At 37.9% G+C, this 27,646-nt stretch overlaps 1 protein-coding gene across 1 annotated transcript in view; it reads left to right on the top strand.

Moving 5' to 3' along the window:
- FBN1 (fibrillin 1) overlaps positions 1-27,646 on the top strand; it is a 232,956-nt gene that overhangs the window by 176,258 nt on the left and 29,052 nt on the right. The window contains exons 44-55 of the mRNA XM_023527716.1: positions 2,189-2,260; positions 5,756-5,881; positions 9,417-9,539; positions 12,971-13,096; positions 15,110-15,226; positions 16,039-16,167; positions 16,800-16,919; positions 19,290-19,415; positions 23,245-23,394; positions 23,771-23,836; positions 24,112-24,228; positions 26,015-26,184. Coding sequence (XP_023383484.1) covers positions 2,189-2,260; positions 5,756-5,881; positions 9,417-9,539; positions 12,971-13,096; positions 15,110-15,226; positions 16,039-16,167; positions 16,800-16,919; positions 19,290-19,415; positions 23,245-23,394; positions 23,771-23,836; positions 24,112-24,228; positions 26,015-26,184 — 1,442 coding nt within the window. The remainder of the gene's footprint in view (positions 1-2,188; positions 2,261-5,755; positions 5,882-9,416; positions 9,540-12,970; positions 13,097-15,109; positions 15,227-16,038; positions 16,168-16,799; positions 16,920-19,289; positions 19,416-23,244; positions 23,395-23,770; positions 23,837-24,111; positions 24,229-26,014; positions 26,185-27,646) is intronic.

Genomic DNA, 27,646 nt, shown 5'->3' with positions numbered 1-27,646 from the left:
AAGATTGCAGTGTAAAATAAGAAGGCTTAAGGCAAATGGCAAACAAGGGTGAAAAACTTGGAGCAAGGAGCGAGGCTAATACACAAAATCCAAGCCGGGAATTCCTTCACACTTGCCAGGGATGAGCCGAATATTTGGTTCCAGACTTTTTATCAGCTCACACACAAAAAAGAGAGACCTGATCAAGTTTGAATCTCAAGGACCATAAAGCAAACAGTCAAGGAAAGTGCAACTGTCTTTTATATTGAAACTTGAGAGAAATTTCTTTTTGTGTCCTCATAGAGAAGAATCTATATGATGTTATTTGTTTTTTAAAAAGTCTAATTTACAGCCTTGAAGTAAATGAAGATGCCAGTGCACTGTTCTTATATCATACAGTAGATGGTGTATAATCATATATATCATGAGGACATCATTTACTAATGTTATGATTTGGATTAAAAGAACTACCATGCAGCTATCAATTAGAGTATGTTATAGTACCTACTCCATTTCCCACAGTGATTAGAAACTAAATCTATTGTCTGGTGCTACCTGTTAACACATGAAACATAAGCTTCTTTTTCAGTAAAACATACTATTTAATTCACTGTTTACTTCAGAAATAATGTAATAACTATCATTTGAAATTATGAATTACCTCCACTCTGCAAGATTTCTCTAGACTACGGGTTGGTAAACCACAGCCCATGGGTCAAATCCAGCCCACCTCTTGTTTTTGTATGGCCACAAGCTAAGAATGAATTTTACATTTTTAAATGGTTGAAAAAAACTTTTAAAATAATATGTCATGACCTGAAAATTATATGAACTTCAAATTTTGGTGTCTATAAGTAAAATTTTAGTAAAACACAGCCACACTAATTTATTTACATTGTCTATGGTTGTTTTCAAGAGATAGATGAGTAGTTTTAACCAAGGTTATACATCCTTGGTGAGTAATGTTTACATGTAAAAATATATTTCTCTACATATTGTTTTTAACTATATTGAAAAATATATTTATTATTTTCATGAACTATTCTATTATACACAAAATTTTAAAAATAGACTTTACGAAGAGAAGTAGAGATCCTATTATTTTCTTTTTTATCTTAATAGATCACTGTACATTCCCATGGAGACCACTTTGGAGATCCCTGATAAAGACTATCATTTACTTTCAGAAGTATCTGTCTGAGTTTTAAGAATCTGTTTAAGAATTTAACATAAAAAATAAAATATTTCTTTTTCATATTGAGTATTTGCCAAATCCAGTCATGGCTTTTCACTAGCTATGCAGTCTGCACACACTTTAGGAGTCCATGAAATTTGTCTGGATGACCCTGAAATCAGCTGGCATGACACTTGTTGGAAATAGACACTCATAGATTAAGGAATAAAGCGCTAGAAGAACATGCTACATTTTGATTAAAATACTTCCAGAAACCTTTTACTAATTTTCAGTGGTTTTGACCAATAAGGCAATGGCCATTTTGAGCTTAAATTTATACCATGCCATATTAGTTATAGTCATGACCTGGAATTACAGAATCTCCAAGTTAGAAGAGACTGCAGATGATATTTAGTTCATTCTTTATTATCAGCTTCGATGAATTCAGGCAAGAGAAAGAAAGATAGAGGGTCAGGGGAGGGAGAGAGAGAGAACAAGAAAGCTGCACCAAAAGAAATCCAGCTCTAAAAGCTGAAGTAATGATGTAAGTTGGTTGTTTGACCTGAATTAGTCATTAAGAGACCTCATGTCAAGAACTTGGCTAGACTTACTGTGGTGTCCTCAGTCTACTGAGGAAATGGTTTTTGAGAGCATTCCTCAAATCTTAGAACCCTTAATGCATAGTGGAAAGAGGCATTCTTGCCAATCCCTGGGTTCAAAGGTGAACAATATCCTTATGAAAACCCAAATTCTTAGAGGCAAGTTCATACAAATAAGTGGCATATGATATGGAAACCTCTGCTTTTCCCTCATTATTATGTCAGCGTGAGGTCACTTTGCCTTCAGTATTTGTCTTAAGGACAGATTTATAATATCTATATGAATTTTTAGATTTATTATTTTAAATTCTTCAAAATACAGATAAACACCTTTCAAGAATGTTTATGAAGTAAATTCTTTCAGCCCAGTCATTGCTCTTTGCTGACCCATGTTCTCACCCCTCACCCTCACTCCACCTTGGTTTTCTCACTGCAGATGAATTTGCTACGCTCTGTGGAAGTCAAAGGCCAGGCTTCGTCATCGACATTTACACTGGCCTACCTGTTGGTGAGTTCTGATGCCATTTTCGGAACTTTTGGTTTTGCCTTTGTGTTAAAAAAAGGAGTATACAGAGTCATTTTCTCAATTTGCTTTTTTTTTTTTCTTTGAAGGAAAAATCATTAAACAATTCCATTTAGCGTTATTGAAACACTGATTTTTAGTGTGAAACAAACTGCAAACACCCTGTGTAGCTCCACCTAATTGGCAGCAGCATTTGTTGCTCATGATTAAGGGGACTGGAAAGCTTTTCACAAAATTACAATCAAGCTTAGTTAAACCAACCCTAAGCATCAACAAAGAGAGAGATTCTGGGAGTAGGGCCAGTTGACGTTTGATTTGACTATAATTCCCAATTCTTCCTTCTGACTAAGACATGAGTTTAATATGACTTTGCATACCAATCCTCATGTGTAGGATGTTCACATAAAACCCTTCTTGTGGATCGATTTTATCTCACATGTAATTTCCTCAGGTCATCTGCTTTGGGAATTTCGGATGTGAAATTAAAAAAAAAAAAACCCACCTTTCCAATCTGAGGCCTCATCAAGTAACTGGAGCAGAGGCCACTACAGTGTTAGAAATGCTTGTGCAAGATTCAGAAGTATTGCACAGTGTTCAGCCAACGGAGGCAATGCCTTTGTGGTTTAAAACCAAATAACATAAAAGTAGATGGAAAGCTATTGCATTCTCAGAGTTTTTCCCTCGGTGTGATTTATATGCATCCTTAGATGCCCCTCTTCAGTCTGAGCGATTGAGTCTAGTAGCAAACATCACCAGTTGCTTTGTTCTACCTTATTCCTAATAAGTAAACTGAAATCCACATCAGCCTTTCCAGTGACCTTGTTTAAGAAAACAAGGGTCTGGTCCAGCAATCAGCCTGGTTCCCGTAGTGCCAAATCCATATGGCTCCACAGTCTAGTCAACGTCCAAAGAAACTTCATGGTTTGGAAAGAAAAACTGCTAAATGACATTGGCATAGAACACCTGGCCCTCGCTTCTTTGTTTTTCCTCTTCCCAAAACAGAGCTTTTCATCTCCCTACAATCTCTGATCTGAAGATAAGTGGTCTTTAATAGCAATGGGTCTCCATGGTCAATCAGGCGTGTACCCCAGCAAGGCCTGCCCTCCACGCTTGGCAACAGAGACTCAAAACGGCATTAGCATTGTCCACTAGTAGTAGAGCTGGAAAGGCCCCAGACATCCTCTCATCCAAGCGCCTAGATTTGCAACTGAGGGGACAGAGGCCCAGAGAGGTGAAGGGACTCAGCCGAGGTCACCTAGCTAATTAATAACAGAGCTGGGACCAAAATCCAGTCCTGACTCATAGTTTGCTTTGCCTTTAGCTCTTGAAAACTGGAAATGTGATAGTTAGCAGTATACTTATTGTTACCAAATTCCACTATAACAAAATATTTAGATGACTGGGAAACTTTGTTTTATTTAAGCTTTATGCTCTCCGTCTGAAAGGCCTTAAGATTGTTGGCATTTAGCGCCCATTCGTATGGGGTTAAAACTATAGCAAGTTTATTAATCATGTCTTGAAATATAAACTTCTCCAAGTTGAAGTTCAAATGAAATCCAGACAGGAAAAGAAAATATAAAATTTTAATACATCCTTTGCTATTTTATGCCTAACAATGGCTAGAAATTTGACCCAGCCTGTTATTGTTAAACTTGATAACACATCACTTACATTTAAAAACAAACAAATGTAAATATAATGTTCCATGTTTTAACACACACTACAAGGATGTCATCTGAATTATTTTATTATTTGCTGATCATACACAGTTGTACTTACTTTGCATAACTTTTTACCAACATAAATGACAAATGTGTGAAAAATCTAAAAACATAATTGCCTGTATTCAAAACAGCATCAGCTTTGAGTTTTAAGCTGTTTTTCTTTTTTTATTAAAGAGATCGATTTGCCTTCAGACAAAATCAAGCCCTTTAGAAAAGGTTCTAAAATAAATTTAAAGCCTGTCAAATTTTTCCTTTAAAACAGATTGTTTTTAGAGCGTGATTCTTCTAAATTGTAGCATCTCTTGTAGGCTCCACTTACATGTATGGCCATCTTTTTACAACTTATGCAAAGTACTTTGCAGAGGCCCTTCACTATATATGTAAATGAAAGTAACTCAACAACAATAACAGAAATCTCGTGAATTGAAAAACTTGTGATGTAATAGACCAAAGCTTTATATCCCCTCCCAGCTTCTGGAGTGTTTTGTGAAACTCTGCCAAAGGGCTGGTGGGGGGCGGGGGGCGGGGGGGTACTGCCAAAATACCAAGTACTTTGATAAAGGTTTTATGGAGATCTTATGCTTGTGATGTGAAAAAAACACAGTGGAAGCAAGAAAGCTGATTTCCTGGCATGAAATCCTCACCCTGCCTCTTATTGGCTGAGTGGTCTTTGGCAAGTTCCATCATCTGCATAATAAGGATAGCCATAATACCTAGAGACAGTTTCATAGGGTGACTTGTGGTGACTCAGTGAGTAAATCCAGGTTGAATGCTTTAGAAACATATAGCAAATGAGACACTACTAATACTATTAATATTATTATTGTAGAGGACACTGAATGAATGAGAGTTCAGAGAAGGTTAGACAGAGTGTACCAGCCAAGCTGGTGGGGGGGGCGGTGAGATTTGACCACAAGGTTTTCTCACCAGCTGTTCCAGCCCTTCTTTAACAGCCTGGGTCCTGGCTCTGCACTCACTCCTGCTTTGATCCTGTTTAAAAGCTCAACTCTGCTTCCAAATACTGGTTCTTAATTTAACAAATTTTAATCGACACTTAGCATTTGTCAGACAGCGTGCTACGGGCCAGTAACACAGTGGTATAGCAGCCAGGTCCAGCCCTTGGCCTTAGGAAGCCACGGTCTATTGAAACAGTCCTTTCTCAGTACTGGTCCTATTTTTACAGTCAACCAGGGCCCAGCTTACATCCCCAAGCTCACCAGAAACCTTGTGAAGGAGGAAGGGGTGTTGAAGTGAAATTTGAAAGATCAGAGTTGGCTGTGACCATGGGCTCCTCCTCTGTGCTTCCCCAGCTCTCCTTTCTCAATCTAGCCAAACATTACCACATATGTTGTGTAGGGAGGCTGTTTACTCTCTATAGTCACTTTATTCTACTTCTCTGATGCAGTTCCCAATAGGTACAAAGATGACTCCTACCTGGACAAAGCTGATGGTCTGAAACAAAAAAGACGGATGCTAAATCCAGATAGACACATGAGTGTCTGGAAGGTGGTTTAGTTATTTCACTTTGACATTCATTGATGTCTCCCACTTCTATTATCACCACCCCAACACACCCACCCACACACATGCACATACACACATGTGTGCAGTCAGATGCACGCATGCATTTTCTCTTCTTTGGTTTTAGACCTTACATAGAACGTCGAGTTAGAAGCAGCTGACTTTCTATCCCAATTTACCCTACACAGGGGCCATGTGTTGCGCTGTCACTCACGTGTGGCTGCTCTGTTTCTAGATATTGATGAATGCCGAGAGATCCCAGGGGTCTGTGAAAATGGAGTGTGTATCAACATGGTTGGCAGTTTCAGATGTGAATGTCCTGTGGGCTTCTTCTATAATGACAAGCTGTTGGTTTGTGAAGGTAAGTGATGTTGTCACTATATCGTGTCCAGAAGTGAGCTAATGGGAGAGCTACTTAGCCATACACATGTCCAATTTCACAGCATTGGAAATAGTGAAGGGCACCTTTGATGCAGGACAGGACAAATTTCTCTGAGTGGTGGGGAGACCAAGCCCTGCACTGAGAGAAGAAAAGGGTCGTTTGGCAGAGAGTGTAGAAAGAATTCAGCACAGATGCCAAAGTTAGAGTCAAAAGGAAAGTCTATTAGATAAGGGATAAGACTCTGCAGACAGTGTGGTCTCCTCTCAGAGGCAGAGAGTAAGAGAGACAGTGAAGGAGACAGAGTAAGGGCACTGAGAGGGACCCAAAGTGTTCAGGGAATTCAGTTTATATGACATTCTTTAGTTCTCATTTCCTTTGATATGGACACACAGTGAGGAAGGGGAAAGAAGAAGAATATGTAGCCTAAAAGGCCTGCTGGCAGTTCTCAGCCTTTATTTAATCTATAGGTTCCCCATGATTTTAGCCATAGGGAATGAATGATTTTATTTGTGTAGGGCAGCTACTTAAAGACTCCATTGTTCCTGTGTCCCCTTCCACAGGTGTGGGGAATGGGTTGTTAGCAATCTCAGCAGAAATCTTCCTTTGTTCTGAAGGTTTCCTTCTGGCCTGGCTGCAGGGCTGGCCAGTGTATTTCAGTCTCTAAATGTGGCTTGATTAACATTTTAATTCTCTTGCCTCCTCCGTACATTACTTCCATGAAATTTCATGCAAAAAAATTTACTAATTCTCAGGGAGAAAAGTAGGACATGCATTCCCCAGACCACTCCTCTACATACACAATATATTAGGTTTCCCAGCTGATATGAAAAAGCCATGAGTTCCTGGGTGTGCCAGATAGATTGCTTTTGTTTCACATTGCTTGAAAGTGAGCATGAGTGCTAGGCAGTCATCTTGTGTTGAATCTCAGAGTCAGTGTTCTCTTCCAAACGGAGCCTTTGCTACTCCCAAGTGAAAACAAGGTTAATGCAAATATTCCAAATGCATGAGAGAATTCCAAATGGCAAGAACAGCAAATTCGATTTTATATGAAGAATGTTGGCATGCATGCAAATGGTACTTTTTTCATTTTCAAATGACCTCCCCTTGCCATGTGTATGTGCTGTGATTCTGCACATTCCTTACAGCACTTCATATTTTTCCTACATCTGGGGAAGATAGTGTTCTTTTACATTTTAGTAAAAGGGACATTACTGGTTATTAAATATACTATGTGCCCTAGGATAGCTGGAATAATTTTCTATTTAATATTTAAACTTGGGGCCTCTAGCAGAGTTATTTTTTTTCATGTTAGAAAGGGTTATTACCTCTTAGAGCACGGATTAGAGCACATATGTTGACATTTTGATGTTAAATCTTTTTCTCCTAAACTGGGGACAATTATAGACCATGAGTAAAGTTATAGTCCCAAGCACATGCTTGTTAAATTCTCCTCACCGAGTTTTGGTTACAGAGCCAAGTCAGCACATGTCCTTAACTCTGCCCACTGTGGGGTTGCGGGGTGGGGGCGTGGGAGTGAGGCGATAGCCATTCAGATGGTCATTTCAGGCCCTGGCCCAGACCCTGTACTTTGAGAGGCCATCAAGAATTAGGAGTCTGAGGAGGAGGCAAGATGCTGGAGAGTAGAGGAAGCCCGCAGCAGATGATCTTACAATGCTGCGGTTGGCTGCCTTCCTCATAGCCACAGCTTTCCACCTTACATACATGCTTCAGGATGACTGCCATTTCCTTGGGAGCATCTCCCTTTCTCTTCCCTTCAGAGATCCGTTTGATAGTTACTTTACCCAGGTGCCTCTTTGGTATTTATATTTGGTGAAGCAGCAGCCCTTGTCCAGACCCCATGGGCAAGGCCACCCATGACCACCAAGTCAACCTTGGGAAGGTTGAGAAGATTGGGAAGCTACAGCTGTACCAATGTAAGGCACTTTGCGTTTGAGATTATGAAGTGCTCCAACTTTTGGTTTCCGTTTCACAGGATATCCATCCTCCGGGTGAGTGTTTAATTCAGGGTCAGCTGCTTCCCAGCATGCTCTTAGCTCTCAGAATCAGAAAACGAAGATTGATTTAGTACATGCCTCAGCAACACTGAAGTTGGAATGCATTCCAGAAGTGATTTATGGGGAGCATCCATGCATCTGCTCTTCCCAAGTATGCATATAATCAGATGTCAGGCATCTGATGCATCACAGAAATGCTTGTCAGTGACATCGTTTGGCTTTTCTTAGGACATAAGCTACCCTCTCTGTTTCTATATACCCTTAATTAAGAAGAGAGCAGACTTGGTGGGTGAGGTGGTGCCGGTTGCTGGGCCCACTGTATCCTGAAGCAAGTATGCTTCTGCTCTTGTATCCGCTGCACAAAGAGGCACGCCCCACCCCACATTAGACAGAAAACTTCCACTGACTGTAGTCCTGATGCTTTCCCGCCACTTTCCCGCCACAAAGCACAGGCCTAAGAGGCGTAGATTGATGTATTTGCCGCCCCCTTGTGGGAACTTTGGCTACCAACTTCTGTGTGAAACCCCAGTACTGGTGCTGAGAGCTGACTGCCACCTGTGTTACAGGCTATTCCCTTTATTGGGCTTTGACTAAATTAGATTATTTCATTGGCACATGGGCAGGGAACATGTTTTTTTGACCTGTGGTATAGCCTGGACTGTGCAGTAACTTTTGCAGTGCCGTGAATTTGAACTACATTTTAATTACATTTACTACATAATTTGAACTGCATAATTATATATTTACATGTATATATATTTTACACACACACACACACACACACACACACACACCCCAATCCCCTGAGCATAGTCAAAGCTTTGAAGCACACATTATCCATTTTATTCTTTTCTTTGATAATGAAAATTGAGTTTTCTTTTGTAGTTTTAAGTGCAACCGCTTGTGTTGTTTTCTTGATTTGACTGTCATGTGGCAGTAATTTAAGCAGGAGCCTCTATGACCCTGTAGCTCAAAGCACTATCTGTGGACCAGGAGCACCAGCATCACCTGGGAGCTCATTGGAAATGCAGAATCTCAGGCCACTCTCCAGACATGCTGAGTCAGAATCTGCTTTTCAACAAGATTCCAAGTAATTCATATCCACACTAAGGTTTGAGGTGCTCTGCTCTCCAGATCTTTCAGCTTTCCAGACAAAAGCGAACTGATTGAATCTGAAAATCCTGGGGCTTTGAACAAATACAAGGTTTCCTAGGATATTAGGGTATTAAGTCCTGACCATAGCATTCGAATTTTATGACTTTTTTTTTTTTTAAGACATGAGTATCATTAAAGTCCATATGTGGTTATAAATCAAGTTCTCACATTCACGAAGAATATTAGTAAAGTGGAAAAACTAGAAAGTGACTTTTCAGTCTTCCTTTGTCTGTTCGATAAAGATGATCAACGTGAGAAAATATAAATTTATTTTATGTGAGAAGCTTCATCGACTGGACACCAGATTCTGTTCTCCTTCTAATTAAGTTCTCTTCTGCTTGTAGATATTGATGAGTGTCAGAATGGTCCAGTGTGCCAGCGCAATGCCGAATGCATCAACACTGCTGGCAGCTACCGCTGTGACTGCAAGCCCGGCTACCGCTTCACGTCCACAGGGCAGTGCAATGGTAAGTCGTTCTCTATTGGCTGGATGCGCCAACCCAGTGGGTTATCTCCATCAAGCTTCAGCTATCTGGATTTCCTTCGAGATGGTTAAGTTGGAGAATACATAAGTTAAGATTTAGACTGCTGAGTTCTAACAACTAAACTGGGAAAAGGTAAAATTGTTGCAATGTCTAAACACTTAGCTTTCTCCCTTTTATAGATCTAGTGTTTTCAAAACAAGAAATAAATCATTTACATAGATTTCATATTTACATATCTGCTACCCTACCGCAAACAACCACACCCATAAACACACACACACACACACACACACACACACACACACGCACATACACGCACTTCCCTGACCAGTATTCAAGACCAAATACTTTTTTTTAATTTTACATAATCCCCCTTAGGCGGGTGAGCTGGTCACCATCCTAGCCACACACACCAAATCTAGGCAATGAAGCTCTCTTGAGCTGTGTCACATTAACCTGCAAAAGAACATAATTGTAATTGTAAATCATTATATAGTTAGCAGAAAGGTCAAGAAGAATGTGTTGTTTGCTTATGGTTCATTTCACAGGGAGTTTCCTGGATATTTTATGCATTTGTGAATGAAACAACACAAAGGAACATGGTCAGATTTTCCTTGGATTTCCTTGCCTACCAGTGATTAAGTGGTAGGAAGTACACTGCGCTCTGTAGGGTATTTTGCATTGTTTTATGAGACCTTGGTGGAAAGAGGGTATAATAACAGAACAAAAACTCACTTTGAGAATCAAGACTTGTTTTGTTGAGTTTAAAGGAACATGTGCAAGTCTTTAGCATTTTGTCAACAGAGCTGTTGTTATTCATGTATTAAAAAAAAAACAAAACAAAACAAAAAAACAGGAAAAGTGGGGACGTCTCTGATATGAGCCACAATACCCTAGTGAAACTTGGCATTGATACCACTTCCCTGCATTTTGCTCTTAATTTATATTTTTTGAAACTGGGTGAAATAATTCCAATCAAAATAAAGAATTGCTGATAATATAGAATGTGTCATTTCACACCATTTCACACTCAGGCAAAAAGTTATTTATACATCAAGACAGCATGTTCAGCCAGGGACTGCTGGGGCTTAAGCCCTGTCATTTTTCTTGTGAAATATTAAAGTAAATAAAACTCATCAGCCGTTAACCAGCAGTAAATGCTGTGAATTTTGTTTGTAGCCAAAGCTCAGTTTCCCTTATTCATTGAAATTCTCAGAAGCAAAGGTACATACATGAGTTTTGCAACTATTCAGCCTTTAGGGTTGAAGACCTCACTCTGGAAATGTCTTTATTTATGTCTTACTTTAAAAATCTTTTAAAATGTCTTTAAATGCTATTCTATACATAGCATTTTTCAAACATCCTGCAATATACTGTTCACTTCCTGTGTTTAAGATGAAGAACTAAAATTTTCTTTCCATCAGAAGATTTTTATTTGAATTCATAAGTGTATCATTTTCAACCCCAAATCACAGCTGGCTGTAATACCCACGTTGTTGCTGAGAGATCTGAGAGAACACTTAGTTATCTAAGCCCAGGATGCTGGTCTGACTTGAGGAGCTGTATAGTTAGAGCAAATGCTGCCCTCTTCTGAACTCTTTCATATAGTTAAAGACAAGGGACAATTTCTTCCCAAAATCTCCTCTTGGTCTCCTCTCTCTCCACTGACTGTGTGGGTTATTTTCCCCCAATACCCTCTTTAAACCTCCTATCTCAACCTCTGAGTTCAAATCCTGATGCTTGCAGAAACCTAATTTTCTGGTCTCAAGACAAAGTGAACTCCACAATTAAATTCTCTAGAATTATAACCTTCTGTTTTACCAACAGAACCTCAAAGTACCCCCATGTTTCATTTTTTTTAAAACCATCATGAAATAGGCAACATGGGAAAGACAAATTCTATTGGGGTTCCATTTCTAAGAAAATCCTTAATGTTCTATATTTCCTATGGGCCCCAGAGGTAAGACAGACCTGGTCCCTTGCATACTCCCAGATCCATTACTACCTGAGGGCACCCAGCTATGGTAGGCTCTGAGGCATCCGTCCTCAAAATCAGCTTCCTTCACAGAGCTTGGTCATGGAAATCAGTTTTCTCTGCCTATCTTGGAGCAGTTTGCTTATTTTAAATCCATTTTTCTCCAATGGGAAGAATCATAATTTGTTAATTAGCATATCTGCATAGGCTAGCAGTAGCTCTTAAGCTGCTCTATCCCAATTTCCCCTCTTAATTACAGACTTAACCTCACTTGAGACTTTTAAACAGTATGGTGATTCATCACAACTCTAAATAATCTGTAAAAATGGCAGCCTGAGCACATGAAATGGAGAGAATATCTTCTCTTCTGACATGGGCAGAGCTCTTCTGTGTAGCAGGAAGTGCCCGCTCCCAGTTGCTGCCATCTCAGTAGACAGGGCAGGCAAAGAGCAAGTTTGGATTATTCAGCTGAGAGCAGGATGCTGCTGTGCTCTACAACATCTGCACCCAAGGTGGCAGTCTGTTATTTGCTTTCTTTTGTGACAATTGGAAAATTGGGACGAATCCATGCTCTTCAATATATTTGCCCTAAACATAGAATCTTGAAAACCTTAAAAAATTGGAGACATAAGTAGACATATAATTATGTCATTTGTAGATTCACACAATAAATTCTGCCACATGGATCATCAGATTTCAGGAGAGCAACAAAGATTCAATTGATGATAAATATAATTTAGAGCTTAAAGACTGGCAGAAGTAAAATGGCCAAGATTTCCTTTGAATGAATATAAATGAAAAGAAATATTGTTAGGATTGTCAAGTGCTAAAAGGAGTCACATGTAAACATGAAGACCTGGTTAAAATAGAACAAAAGGTTATAGGAGTAAGGCCAAACCAAGAGGTAAAATTTAAATAAGGGAGAATGTGGATTGTCCATCAAGAAAACCTACCTTAGCAGTGAGATTGGTTTGAGGTTGGCATAAATTTCTAAAAGAAGCTGTGAAGGGTCAATAATTTGAGACACCAAACCTTGACTAGTCAAAATACTTCAATTAATTCCACAGTCTATGATGCTGCTTTTAGGCAGATGATCAAACGGATTATCTCCCCGTTTGGATTTTTCTTCCTCATTCTACTTTTAAGTTTTCTCATCTTTCAGAACATTTTTTGGATACTGCCCGTATTCCGTTTTGTTTTTTTTTGTTTGTTTGTTTGTTTGTTTTTTATGTACTGTTAACATACTCTGGATATGCCCAGTAAATGAGAGTAAGTTTCAACCAATTTTAAGGCAAACAGAAATATAATGCAGCATCTCTTTTACTGGCTTACTCCAGAGTCCAGAGCTAGGATTAATCCTGAGAGCAACACCTGGAAGTAAGTTATTCAATTTGATTTTGTCTTCTGAGCTTCCACTTAAGATGCTTTTTATCTACAGATCGCAATGAATGTCAGGAAATTCCCAACATATGCAGCCATGGACAGTGTATTGATACAGTCGGAAGCTTTTATTGCCTTTGCCACACTGGTTTTAAAACAAATGCTGATCAAACTATGTGCTTGGGTGAGTATGTAATTATTTCATTTTTTTCTTTATATACTATTGAAAAACTCATTTGCATCTGAATATACAAAGGTCAATACTAAAACTTCAGTAGTCATTTTGCTATTTGTAAAATAAAAATTACAAGCAGGCATGTAGCATTAGCATCCCTTGGTATTTAATCTTTGGCAATCTGAACATAATAACCCTCTTACTTGGTATTCATCTGGCTGGCTGTCAGTTAAGGAAAACTTTCAACTAAGGAATAACTTAGGAAGATATTTAGATAAAAATTTCTTTTTATTAATGTTAATGGACTATTCTTTTATAATATTTATGTGGGTTTGCCATATTGGAACGGAATACAGCTTTTGAGTGAGAATGAGCATTTTTTGAGAAGGGTCTTAGTTTATACTGGAACCTCAAAGGCAAATTTACAGATCCTAACCTTCGGAGGCAAAAAAAAAAAAAAAGAAAGGAAAGAAACATTTTCCTAGGAGAAAGGGGCTCAAGTTTTTAAATCTCTTCCTTGGTTTTTGTACTGAATGAGAATGTCGATTTAGAATAACCTGCAAATATGTAATCGATTATTTTTTCCCTTTACCTCCTTTCTTTTTCTACTTTAAAGCGACATCCATTAAGTCTTTTGGGGGGAGTTATGAACATGAATCAGTTTCACAGCTGGAAAAAGAACAGTCAATAGAGTCATGTTTAAAGTGCCTGCCTTCGGCTAAGATTGGATTCATCCTTTAGGAAACATTCTCATAAAGTTTCATCTTCAGAGCAGATAACAAATTTTAAATTAAAGGAGTATAATCAACCCTGCTCATCACTGGAGAGCTAACTTACCCCCCCCCCCCGCCTGCCATATTAATGTGACCTGCCCAAATTTCTTTCTCCCTCTTTCATCTGAATTGTCTGCAACCCCCAAGCAAAGAACCTGCCCTACCAAAGCTTGGCTAAAAATGAATCAAGGCAGAAGCTCTTGATTGCTGGCAGGGTGACTCATCTGAGAGCAGTCTTCAAACACAGACACACACATTGGAGTCACTTTGGGGTCAGCAATAGCTTTCTGATTTAGGATCACAGATAATTCATCTTCATGTCCAAAATTTGAAAGGAAAGGAAATTCTAACTCTGAATACTATGTTTGGCTAACCTGGAGTGTTACATTCTGCTCCCTCTCCCTCCCTTTGTCCTTGCCCTCCTCATTCTGCCTTAATCTTGCAAACCAGCAGTATCAGCTTTCTTTCATTTTTAATTTCTTATTTCCTTCTTAACACAATGTGCACCTACTCCTTATAAGAGGAATGTTAGCTGCTATAGTGAGATGCAAAGACATAAAAGACGCCAAAGTAGTTTTAATAAATAGTCAAAGAGAACAGTCATAAACCAATAAAAAGACAAACAATATTGTAAGAGTGTTAAGAGCCAAATTAAGTGTCATCCATTGGAATAGTTTCGTAGAGTGAGGTAAGTCACTCTTATCTTGGTGAGAGTGATGGTGGGTTTTAGGGGTGGACTGGGAAAAAGGAGAATGATGTCTAAAATGTCAGGTGAGTTAGAAAGCTAATTTATTTTGTTGCTGATTTCAGGGTAATATCAGGTGACTCACTGCTTTTTGGTAAACTGGAGTGAGAATCTTAAAGGCTGAAGTTTGCCAAAGGTGGCAGCAAATCAAGACCCAGATGCACACAGAATTTTCCATTTGCAAGTGAAAATATTTGAGAAAAGTGGCAAGGGTGGAGAATTCTAGAAGTAAATAGAATAAAATAATTCTTGTCCAGTTCTCATGTCCTTAGCTTGCCTCCTTTCACATGCCAACCAAGGAAATGATTTACTCCCAAAGTTTAGAACCTTGCCTTTTGCTGGTTTCTCATGGGGAGCTGCCACTGCTGGAACTAATACTAATATCAAAAAGTTCTCAGCCTACGTATGATGCTTCGTGAATCCTAAGATGCCCTTTAATCTCAGGTAACTATGCAGCTTCTTCTGTTAATAATCATGTTTTTCTGTGTCCTTTGCTCCTGATAGACATAAATGAGTGTGAAAGAGATGCCTGTGGGAACGGAACTTGCCGAAACACAATTGGTTCTTTCAACTGCCGCTGCAATCATGGTTTCATCCTTTCTCACAACAATGACTGTATAGGTGCGTGTGCAGAATAGTTGATCACCAGAGGAAGTCAGTTTTATTTCTGTTCTTTGTCATTAGCATCATCTCCAGTGTGCCAGCTATCTTTTTTGAATATATGCCATCTTATGCATGACCATTGGTTAAAAGATTTGTCAAATAGAATGTGCTAATTAAATGTCAAACATAGTAACTACATCCATTACTTTTATTAAAATGCTCATTAGCAGCTATAATTTTTATGTCTGCTCTGCTGTGAATTAAATAAATTTCAAAATGAATTGATTACATTTTAAAAGACAAAAGTGATTCTTTGTGTAGAAATTACATAATTCATGAATAATGGACTTACTTGTCTAGATGTTTCACTATCGCCTCTCTTAAAAGAAGTAAATTACCTAATCTATTAAAACCTTCTTATAAAACATGCTACATTATTCATAAGTGAAGATAATGAACCAAATGTAGTATTATTCTTGAGGCTAATTTTCTATAACTCTAATTATGGGAATACTTAATACCCTCAGCTGCATTGTGTATCAGTAACTCAGTTTTAGCCTTGAAAAATTAAATCTAAAGGAAGATTAAAGTAAACTCATATAAATTATCAATTTCTAATTAATAGAATTGTGTAATATGATAGGTTTTGACAGGTGCTTAAAACCAGATCTGTTATTACAAACTAGATTTTCATTGGAATTTCTTATGTTTGGCTGAGCCAGCAAAGGCCGCTGAAATTCAGAACAAGTATTTTTCCCTTTAAAGGTTTTGATCATTGCTGGGATTATGACATTTTCTTTGGAATATATCAAAGGATATTTTTTTGGCAGATGTTGATGAATGTGCAACTGGAAATGGGAACCTTTGCAGGAATGGCCAGTGCATCAATACAGTGGGGTCCTTCCAGTGTCAGTGCAATGAAGGCTATGAGGTGGCTCCAGATGGGAGAACCTGTGTGGGTGAGTACTGCCTCAGAAAGAGCATCCAAAGAACGTCCCCAGAGACCAGTCAGAGAATCTTGCAGTCTCTATCGCAACCCTTCCTTCTGGAAGCCTGGAAGAAAAAAAAAATCAGAGTAGAGTTACAGTAATTCTTCCGTAGAAGATACACACACACACACACACATCACTTTCCCCCCTTATCTTTTAAAATTAAGTTGTACTCACAGAGAACAGTTAAACTGTTAAATTTAAGAATTCAACAATTAAATCACTCTATAAACAATCATAATTCCATTTCTTATATTTTTTTCTTCAAAATAGCTTTATAGTAAGCTCTTATATAATTTTTGGCTGCTCTCAACGATCTTTTACCCATTGACTTTTCACATGCTACACTTTGCTGGAAATATTTAATTTGTGGTACATTAAATAAAATATGGTTGCTATATTGCACACTTCCAAAAGCTGATAAAGCTTATTTTTATTGAGTATTAATTTTATTGAGTATTAATTTTTCTCCTTGGTAGAGTTTTGTAGACTTTAGTTTTATGTATTTCTTTGATTTGATTCCAGTTTCTTTGAATTTTAGTTGCTTGATGGAAATACACGCCAGTGGAAACCTCTTCCTTCTTTTTGTCTTTTCTTTGCAGACATCAATGAATGTGTTTTAGAACCTGGAAAATGTGCACCAGGCACCTGTCAGAACTTGGATGGGTCCTACAGATGCATTTGTCCACCTGGATACAGTCTACAAAATGACAAGTGTGAAGGTAAGAGGGCTATTAATATTTGGAAATAAGCAGTATTGTTTATTACACTGGCATCAGAATTACAGCTTTCATGATGGTATGATGATGTCTTCATTTTGGAATAACTTATCAAAACAAATCCAAGGGCAGAGGCTTCATACTTACATGATGAGACAAGGACATTTAATTCTCACACTAATCCCTGATGAGTATAATTTGCTCTGTGTATATGGTCATATTGACCCTGACTCTTTTTTAGTATGCTTTTATACAGCTTGTAAAAAATCCTGGATTATATGTTTTTAAGTGCCAACACATTGCAACTAAAAATAGCTTCCTAATTCCAGTTAAAATCTTTAAGTGACCACATTAAAGGTTGGATGCATGTGGCTATATAATTTGTCTATGTTATTTTGACCTATAGAAAAGTGGAAATGTGTTAGTATAAACAAATTCTAAGCAAATTTCAAAGTACTTCTTTCCTTAATACATACGTCATTGAATTAAATGAAGGACATTAATTGCCAGAACTTCATAAATAACTAGGGTTGAAAGGATTCTAGTCTATGCTCCCTCCTTTCAATAGGACTGCATCTAATCTATAATGAGTAAGAATTTTCTTCACTTTTAATATCATCGATGATAAATTTTATTATATATCCAATTTAAATCATAGTCAAGTCATAATATTCTAAATGGAAACATATAATCAAAATTGGACCTAAATGCAAATTATTGAGCATGTTATTTTATTTTTATTAAAGATTGGCTTTATTTACTCCATGATTAATACAAAATTCCCCTAGAATAAACGGAATGGAAATGTATAGAAAGAACAACAACTTTTTGAATAGTCAATAAATGTGTCTATCCTACAGTCTTTGTCCCCACTCTTAGGAAGTCAGCATTTAAAGGTTAATTTCTACTATAAGAGAAAGAATTATAATGACAGCGACAAAAACAGTAACCAAAATTTGTCATTTGAGTATTTTTACAAAAGCTAGCTTTTCTTTTAAGAAAAGGTTAGATGTTGTGGTGGAGAGAGTGTGGAAATGGAGTAACTCAATCATCATCAGCAGTTCAGATTTGTTAATAAACTACTGGAAACAAGATGCAATTATCAATCCAAGTAATAACATGGAGTAATGAAAAGGCTGGTTTGGCATCGTACAGGAAAATAATGACTTTGCATTGCATATTTCTAGAATATCTATTATGTGGTATTTATAATACTAAGTCAAGAAAAAGAAGTTAATTTTCTAACTTCTCCTTAGTTGGACCTGTGGGAATAAAGTTGTGTAATGCAAATACATTTTGGTGCTGGTAGAACTCTTTACACAAACGTGAAAATAAAGAGCCCCAAGATTCAAGAGATATGTGTTTTATTGAAAAAATGTATCCACAAAAATAGCATGGCTCAGAATCTTTTTTACTACAAATTTCTGTCAAAAGTCAGAGGGAAAGATGGGTAAATCTGTTGGAAACAGTGGCATTACTTTTCCATAAGTAGGTTAATCATATAATTTATTGACCAAACCAAGACAATTTTTGAGGAAGTCACCAATGAGAACAGGTCAACAGGCATAAGCTAGGACTCTCCCGGGAAAACTAGGGCATATGATTACCCAAGCCATTCAAACTTTGCCTCGGACCATCCTTTATCAGTCCTTTACAGTAGCTAAGATGTATTAAGGTGTGAAAGGAAACATGCCACAATTCTAAGTGTATCAGATTCCTAATATCTGTATGATGAAAGAAAAACTATAGCCTATCTAGGGAAGATATTTTTCTTCAGAAAAATTAACCTGCAGATGAGAGTTCAGAACCTCATCTTCTGTTATCTCTTTAGTTCATACTACATAGGATTATTTTCATATATATTCGCGTCCTTGTAAAATTTATAGTTTTAGGGCTATAGAATGAGGTATTGAGAAAAGCCCTGTGAATGAGTGGAGAGAAATAAATTTGGGTCAAAGGCTTAGGTCTCTCACTGAGTAACTCATTGACAACACTCTTAAAATGTCAGAACTTCTGCTCCCTGTGCAGTCATGAAGTCAGAATGAGCTTCTTGCTTCTTTCCTAGCTTAGGGTGAAATGAAATTACTCTAACTTACTAACTAGCCAAGCAACTCATTCTGGATAAGAGGCGTTTCTCATCACATCCCTTAGAAGGTACTTGCAGATTCCATTTTTGCAACAACTGTCAAAGCTAATTTTTTAAAAGTCATCCAGCCCAGAAGTCTACCCATAGCATTATGATACAGGAAGATATCTTCATCATTTGAAGAGTTTGGAAAGTCTGATGTAGTTCTTACTTCCACATTTTGCATTTGGTGCCTGATAGTGTCTTCTTTGTGTTTTGACTTTGTTCGATGCATGTAATTCTTTTAGATATTGATGAGTGTGTTGAAGAGCCAGAAATTTGTGCCTTGGGTACATGCAGTAACACTGAAGGCAGCTTCAAGTGTCTGTGTCCAGATGGGTTCTCATTGTCCTCCACTGGAAGAAGGTGCCAAGGTAAGTGCTTCTGAAGGCTTTAGACTTTCATTACTCTGTGTTTATTTGTTGTGGTTTTATTTTTAAAACATGGAAAGCTTTGATTCTTTGAGAAAGAGAATATGGAAAGTTTTTATTCACCCAAAGGTCTGTCTAATGGCTACCATATATCAGAAAGTTCAGTTTTACTTTTAAGGTTAAAAACTCATCCATCAAGTTATGGTTGCTTGTACAACAACTGTCCTGGCACGTAAACCTTCTCTCCTCCAAAGAACACTAATGCTGATAGGTAGGTCAGTGGGGGATCAGCCATGAGCCGCTGAATGTGGCAAAGCCACTGGGGGAATTTCAGCCACATAGTCTCTGCCTATGAAGAGGTAACCTAGATTGGCCAAAACCCTAGACTTTCAGACAGAAAAATGCAGATTACCCCATTTGCTCCCAGGATATAGTGCTCATCCATTTCTTACATCACTTGTTTTCTAAGAAAACAGAAAAATAAATTTGAAATGATCAGGATTCTTGCTGGACCATGATCTGTTTTCAGGAATAATGCTTGTACATGTTTAAAAAAAAAAAAAATCAAAAGAGAGCTTGAACTTAAGCATAATGCAGTGCATTGTGTCCCAAGAAACTGTTTAGATTTTACTAAACAATGCAATTGTATGTGTGTATCTACTTTTACGAACTAGTTTAATAAATTTGGAATCTCTCCCCCCAAAAACCCACACAAACACATATATTTCTCCCACCACTCCCACCTCCAGTGCTTTTCTGGTTGTCTGGTTTTGTTGTTCAATTTTTTTCTTTTTCATTTTTTGTTTGTTTTGCTTCTGTGTTACCAAATAAGAGGCAATAAATATCTATTAAGATCCAGAAATTGAGTTTGAAGTCTCAGCCCTGCCAATTTTAGCCTAGGGCAAGTCATTTAATCTTTTGGGAGCTCAATTTTTGTATTTTAAACAACAATAATAATACTTGCCCAATGAATCTTATTGAATGTGCGACAAAGTTTTGTTAGTTTCTGAATCCTTTATAGACTCTTGTTATTCTAATTGATTAACCTTTTACTTTACAACTGGTTGTTCAGTTACCTAGTTTTGAAAAAATGAGTAGAGAGTTGAGAATTCTCCAGTCGGTTTGATCTTATAGGTAACTATCAGAGGCACATTTGGATTTTGGGGTTATCAGTGGGGTGGTGCCAAGCAGACACTCTGTATGGTACAGACTAGCCAGATAAATTCTAACACCTACTTCCTTGTTTTTGTGTGCCTTTTATTTGGCCTGGTTTTGGAAAGAAAGCAATGAGAAACCAGGTGTGAATCTGCCAATGTGGCAGGCCAGAAGAAACTCATAGACTATTAATCCAATTTGCACTGGCCTGTCACAGAGCGAGGTAACGCTGCAGGAAGAATTAGCCCAGCTGTGAGCAGCCTTGCCACATGCTCAGCTCCAAGAGGCAAGGCCAGAATTGAGGAATGCAAGCAGGGAAAGTGACTGTTGTAGTTCTGTCGAAATTTCAAAGGTCATTAAGGGCTCTTTGCAGATGGACTAGTAAACAGGCATCCTAGTGAGCCCTAGTTGAAGCATGTGGGAAGGCACAGCTCTTTCCCAATACAAGACACCTTTGATTAATAAACCAATTCTAGAGGATCACCACAAGCAAATGGAAATCTCCCAAAGAGTACAGATTTTGCTGGAGCCAAGGAATTAAAAGCTAGGTTTTTCTTATAAGATGACAAATTAGGAGTCATCCTTCTATTGCCCATGAAATGAGAAAATTCCATAGGACTACAGATAATGGTTTTGAGGAAACAAATGTGATAGATCCTGGCATCTGAAGGTCATAGATGTAAAATTAGCCACTCCCACTTACAAAGTTCACTGAAGGGAATTTGTCTCTTAGGCTCACCCTAAACTTCATGTGTTTGAGCCTCTGTGTAATGCCTAGGTTTTTTTTTTTTCACAGGTGGGGTGGTGGAGTGGTGTGGGGGAGACAGGCTGGGATATGGATCAGGGTCAGTGATAAAAAAAGAGAATGAAAATTTTAACAGACCAGTATTAGAATATGAATGTGTATAGGTTTCAAAGAAACATTACGAGCTGGAAGACAAAAGAAAGAATTAAGTTTTAATATATTTGTTAAGATACTCTTGTGAGTAATCACTAAATTATATCTTAAGATAGTTGTAGGCATAAATAGTAAAAACAAGACCAATAAACACAAAATTTTGTATGTGGCGGTGAACTTGAAGAATAAAGCAAATCGAAAGGTGTCCTTCGGGAAACTATAAATCGTTAAATCTTGAAGCTTCTCAGCAAATCAGACATTTGGATGGCAGATGTGCTGCAGGACAAGGAATGGCTTTTATTGCTCTTGACCTTCTGAAGAGTAGTTGACCGAAGGGTACCTGTGAAGTCCTAGCCATGACAGATGTGGTAGTAGAGTAGAAACTACAGAGATAATTTATCTGGAAAAGTTGGTTGAAGAAGTGGAATGAGTTCATTGGGGAAGCCAACTGAATTTGACTTACCAGAGCCTGGTAAATCTGATAGATAAATGATAGATAGATAGATAGATAGATAGATAGACAGACAGACAGATAATTTTTACCTTAATACATGAAAATTTTTCTGCTATGATCTTTGGCAACTCAGTTATTCTTACATTGTCTTTCTCATGGAATGAAAGCTGGTAAAATTGTCTTAACAGAAATGCATAAATGGCTATAATAGTCTGCTACCTGATACTGAAAAACAGTGTCAAGAGGAAGCAAACCTGATCAGAAATAAAGAAAGGGGAATTGTTCAACATGGATATGAAAGCATTTCTCTAAAACTTGCAGATTTTCAGCTCTGTGTAACTCAAGAGGAGTTTGCAAGGCTTTGGAAGTCAAGTTTGAGGGAAAACACACTCCAGGCTGTTGGATGAGCTCACTTTTTAGAGTCACCCAATTTGCTCTATAAGAAATGGAAAAGTCAGTTGCCAAAATTATGTCAAGCAATGTTGGAGAATTTTGTAGGAGCTAGATCCCATATTTCATGTTGGAGTCACCAAGAAGTAATCAATATTAAAGAAGTATGTTCTTGGAAAGAAAGACTGTTCTGCCTCATATCCACTCATCTCCTTGCCCTCTTCTTTACCTTCCCACTCTCTGATGAGCTAAACAAGCTTCTGTTTGTGTATGTGTGTTTGTATATGTAAAATCTTCAGAAAACCCCACATATATATTTTTAGACAGCAGCTGCCTGAGTAGCTGCTTCAGAGAATGATCATTGTGTTGTATTCTTGTCAATCCAAAAAACTGCCACATCTTTATTTGCTCTGTGCCTGGGATCTAGGGTTTTATTTTGGTTCCAGTGCTTAGGGGACACAGAATAAACAGCAGAGCATGGTATCACAGTAAGTACTAGAACTGTGTGTGAGGTCTGCATTACCCTAGTGTGCTTGCTAAGTGCTATTGAGAACACGTGCAAGCTGAGCAATCAGTGAAGGGATCTTATGAATGATTCCATCTCTGAATGCCCCCATCCTGAAGTCACTGATGATGCCAGTTTTGAAATGTGATGCTATTCATTTTTATTATTCACACCAGGTTTTTTTGGAAAATTTGCTAAAATGAAAAATAATATGGTGAAATCCAGATAGATTTGTTCATTGGATCTCACTACAAAAGTTACCTATGACTTTAAAGATCTCAGCTCAGTTGCTATTATAATCGCTGAAGGAATATTAGTATAGTAATGAAAAGAGAACAGATTTAACAGGATTGATGGTTTCTTATTCACTATTACGCTATAACAATTTCATAGGAAAGCCACTCAAGGGTCTCTTGAATTTATACTGCAGATTTGCGAATGAGCTACTGTTATGCAAAGTTTGAAGGAGGAAAGTGTTCGTCACCCAAATCCAGAAATCACTCCAAACAGGAATGCTGCTGCGCCTTGAAGGGAGAAGGCTGGGGAGACCCCTGCGAGCTTTGCCCCACTGAACCCGATGGTATGTCTACCATCTGCATTTCGTTGGGGCTGTTCAAAGTGTGCACTGGCCATGAAATAAGTAAGACTGTAAGGCCTTCAAGTAAATAAGACAATTTCATTTCATCGTAAGTCTAACTAAAATGTTTGTTAAACTATTTTATCTCGGGAGCTATGTAGCTGTTTTCTTCTGAACTATGTTATGAATCGGAGCTGCCCAAGTAGTAGGCACACCAGCTCTGGGATCCTGTTAGCTATCTCCAGTTTCTGGGCTCATATTGCACAGCATTTCCCAATATGTGTAGCATGTGTCAGTTTGGTCACCACACAGTGCTTGGGGAGGAGCCTGTAGTAATTGCCACTGGCCTGTTGGTTAACAAGGTGCCTCTCCACCACAGAGGCTTTCCGCCAGATCTGTCCGTATGGAAGTGGGATCATTGTGGGACCTGATGATTCAGCAGTTGGTGAGTGGCCTGTGCTGGATTCTCAGCATTTCTTAGTATGCTCAATCAGCCTCTTCCTTGCCCTTTTCCAGTTGTTCTTATTTCTCTATATCATCTTGAAAAATTAACTCTACTTTTTGTCTTTTCATTTCAATACCAATTGTATTATTGTACTGTATTTACAATATTGTTTTGTAATAGATATTTCATTGATTAGACACTAAAGTGATCATAATTTACCTTTGTATTTTAAAAAACAACCTTGTTATTCATTATTTTTTTCTGTTTTGCTTAAGATATGGATGAGTGCAAAGAACCTGATGTTTGTAAACATGGGCAGTGCATCAATACAGATGGCTCCTATCGCTGCGAGTGTCCCTTTGGTTATATTCTGGAAGGGAATGAATGTGTGGGTAAGTAGTCAATCAGTTTCTTCCATTGGGATTTACAAATTAGAAATTAGGCTATATAGCATTGACATGAGGAAGTATAAGTACCAAGATGGGACAGAAATAAGTTTTGTCCATTTATTCACGTATCCTTCATCTAGCAATGCTAGCTGAGTCCCCACTGTGTACCAAGCACTGCTATAGTACAGCAGTGAACTAAAACCAACACAGTCCTTCCTTTCATGGACCTTATAGTCTCATGATGAAGACAGACGCTGGACACATTTGAAGAGACAGTAGAAAGGACAATATTATAATGAAAGTCTTGAGAAGAATTAAAAAAAAATTAGTGGTCATAATCTTATTCTCTCAATATGTAAAATACAAAATTTATCCAAATTTTACATACTTATTAATATGAAATGCCATGTGCCTAGCATAATTTCTCGTGTTTTAACCTTCTTATCAAAATTTCAGAGAATGATTTTTATAGCTGACCTTTGTCCTCTTAATCCACATTAACTCCACATCGAATCCAAATATTATGTCTATTTATCTAAGAAATCCAAACCTGAATTAATAATGGCATAAATACTAAGGGTTTGTCTGCGCACAGTAGAAAGTGTTCTCTCCATACAAGGAATCAGGGCATGAAAATTTCAGCTGCAGTGATGGCTTTGGGAGCTTAAGCAAGTTCTTTAGCTTTTCTAGCTCTTACAATGTAATATTATACACATGGACTAAATTATTTCTAAGTACCTTGTAAGTTCTAAAAATCAATGATATTATGATTTTTATTAGCTTGAAGGAGATATAATATTCTTGGCAGTGAAATGCAATTTCATAGCAGAACAAAAGCAAACTTGTCAGTGTGTTCTCTTTGAAATCTTCAGTTAGTTCTCTTATGTACATGAGAAATGAGCCTCCTCACCCAGGATCTCTCTACCATATTCTCTTGTCTTCACTTTCTGACTTCAGAACCCAACATAGGACAGAACCCTTGATGACAGAGAGCTTGTTCATTATTTTTCTGTGCCCTAATAACTAAAATATAATGTTATTTCTCAAGCTTTTTTCTCAGAAGAAGATATTCCACCCAAGAATTGTTTCATAACGTGCATTCTAGGTGGATAGTTAGGAGACATATATATTTTAAAGCCCCCTTCATAGAACTCGTTCTCTCTCCACAGTTATTTAGAGAGATCATACCCTAAACATATTTCTGTCTAGCCTTTCTTCTGCTTAATGTAAACCATCTGGTTTCAACAGAATCAACAAAATCTACTTGAATCTTGATTTTATACAGCATATTAATTTTGCTTAACCTCTGGTCTCTTACTTTGCGTAAGTTTAGTCTTCTATTTTATATCTGGCAAAAATCCATCATGTTTAAGGCTTCTTGGAGAGTGATGTAATGTAAGGCCAAACTGGAAATGTATTTCTAGCTTTAAATAAGTGAAAACTTTTGACTTGTGAGAGAAGCATTATTTTAACCCTTTGAGTATCTATTCTCAGTAGAAGATTTACTTCCTTATAATATGGGAGGCTAGAGAAACTCATGGAGAAGAGTACTATAAGAGCTAAAAGCCCAGGGACTATCACTGTCACTACCATGGCCACTTAGCAAGTCAAATTTCACAGCTACAAACCTGTGGCAATAAGACACTTGCACTCCTTTCTTGCAAGGCAGATGAGAATAAACGAAACATTACAAATGAAAGTACTCTGATAGAATGAAAGGGATTATCTGAGTCCAAGCCCATTTTCTCCCAATTCATTGTGTCGTGAATATACTTCTGGTCACTTGCAGATACTGATGAATGTTCTGTGGGCAACCCTTGTGGAAATGGAACCTGCAAGAATGTGATTGGAGGTTTTGAATGCACTTGTGAGGAGGGATTTGAGCCTGGTCCAATGATGACTTGTGAAGGTAAGCCTCTTAAACACAGTATAGTTGTTTACATGTTCATGGGGATAACAGTTGGTCGATTATAGTTCTTAATATTAAGTACCACTCAGGGTGTATGGAATAAAGAACATCTGGGCCTGATGGGCCATTCCATCATTTCTTCTCTGTGTAGCCTCCCTTCTGCAGGGAGTATCTGAAAAAGATGTAGGCGGCTCCAGGCATAAGTTACACTGCAGATCACACAGAGTTCTTGGTGGTCTCTCTCTACTACTATTTAGATACAGCTCCTGTCTTGTTTACTACCTACTTTCTTAGTTCCCATTTTCCCCTTCTTATTTCATTTTTGTCTCCCATGCTCCCTTTCTTTTTCTTCTCTTCTTTTTTTTTTCTATTCATAGAAACTTCTGCACACTGAGATAACCGACATCCTGCAACCATCATAGCAAAAAAGGTTGCCTGTACGCTATAGGCATCTGTCAATATCCTTGGAAGGATGTATTGGAAAAGAAAGAAAAGGGAGGAAGTGTCTAGAACACTGGTTTTCAAAGGGTGGTACCTGGGCCAGCCACATCAGCATCGCCTACAAACTTGTTAGAAATGCAGATTTTCAGGCCTCACCCCAGATCTCCTGAATCAGCAACTCTAAAAATAGGGTCCAGCAGCCCTCCAGGCAGTTCTTAATGCATTCCCAGGATGAGAACCACTGGTCTAAGAAAAGGATGAAGTGGAGGTGAAGGTAGAGGGTAAAGTTGGTATTAAAGCAAGCTCTTCATTAGAGATGTGATCTATTGATACCCACGGTCAAAGTTGTTGGTGAGTCTTTAAAGGCTGTGACTAAATTGTGATTTGGTACCTCACCAATGTTCTCAGTCAGCATCAGTGGCCTTAAGGAGAAGAATGATAATCAAGATGGTCTGTTTCAGTCCTGCTTTTCCAAACCATATTGTGATAGTTTCAAACTATGAAATCTACAGATATTACTTTGATCCACTAATGGTAAAGTCGTTCCCATTTATTTAAGGCTCTAACCTGGGCATCAGTGTGAACTAAGTATCTCTGTAAGTGTAAAATAATTCAGAACACTATTTAGGCGTAAGAATCACTATTATTTCACAGGAGCCACTTTTATATGGGGAAAGGGAGGTGGTTAACAATGTTAGAGAGGTCTCCTTCCGTTCTGACAACAGTCAACTTGGCTGAATGGGATAAAACTGATCCCACTTCATGTTACTTTGGGATTGGCACGTGGTCAACTTGAGACTTCAAAGCCGGAATTTTAGAAAAGCTCCCACTATATAGGTGACCTATAATTTCTCATTCACCTAAATAACCATTTATTATTACACAAGAACAACAAGCATAAACTGGGCCTGCGCTGAGAGAATCAAGATGCATGCTCACCCTACGTATACCAATTATAAAATAACCAACTCATTTTTTAATTCCCTGAAAACCAGAGACTGTATGGTCCATCCATGTTTATAAGAATGAAGCATTTCAACTTTTGGGAAAAGTAGATTTCCTTTTTTTTTT

The sequence above is a fragment of the Pteropus vampyrus genome, unplaced genomic scaffold (genome assembly GCF_000151845.1).
Source record: "Pteropus vampyrus isolate Shadow unplaced genomic scaffold, Pvam_2.0 Scaffold19, whole genome shotgun sequence".
Classification (NCBI taxonomy): Eukaryota; Metazoa; Chordata; class Mammalia; order Chiroptera; family Pteropodidae; genus Pteropus; species Pteropus vampyrus.
Note: the sequence above shows the minus strand (reverse complement) of the source record. Positions and strands in the feature narration are given on the sequence as shown.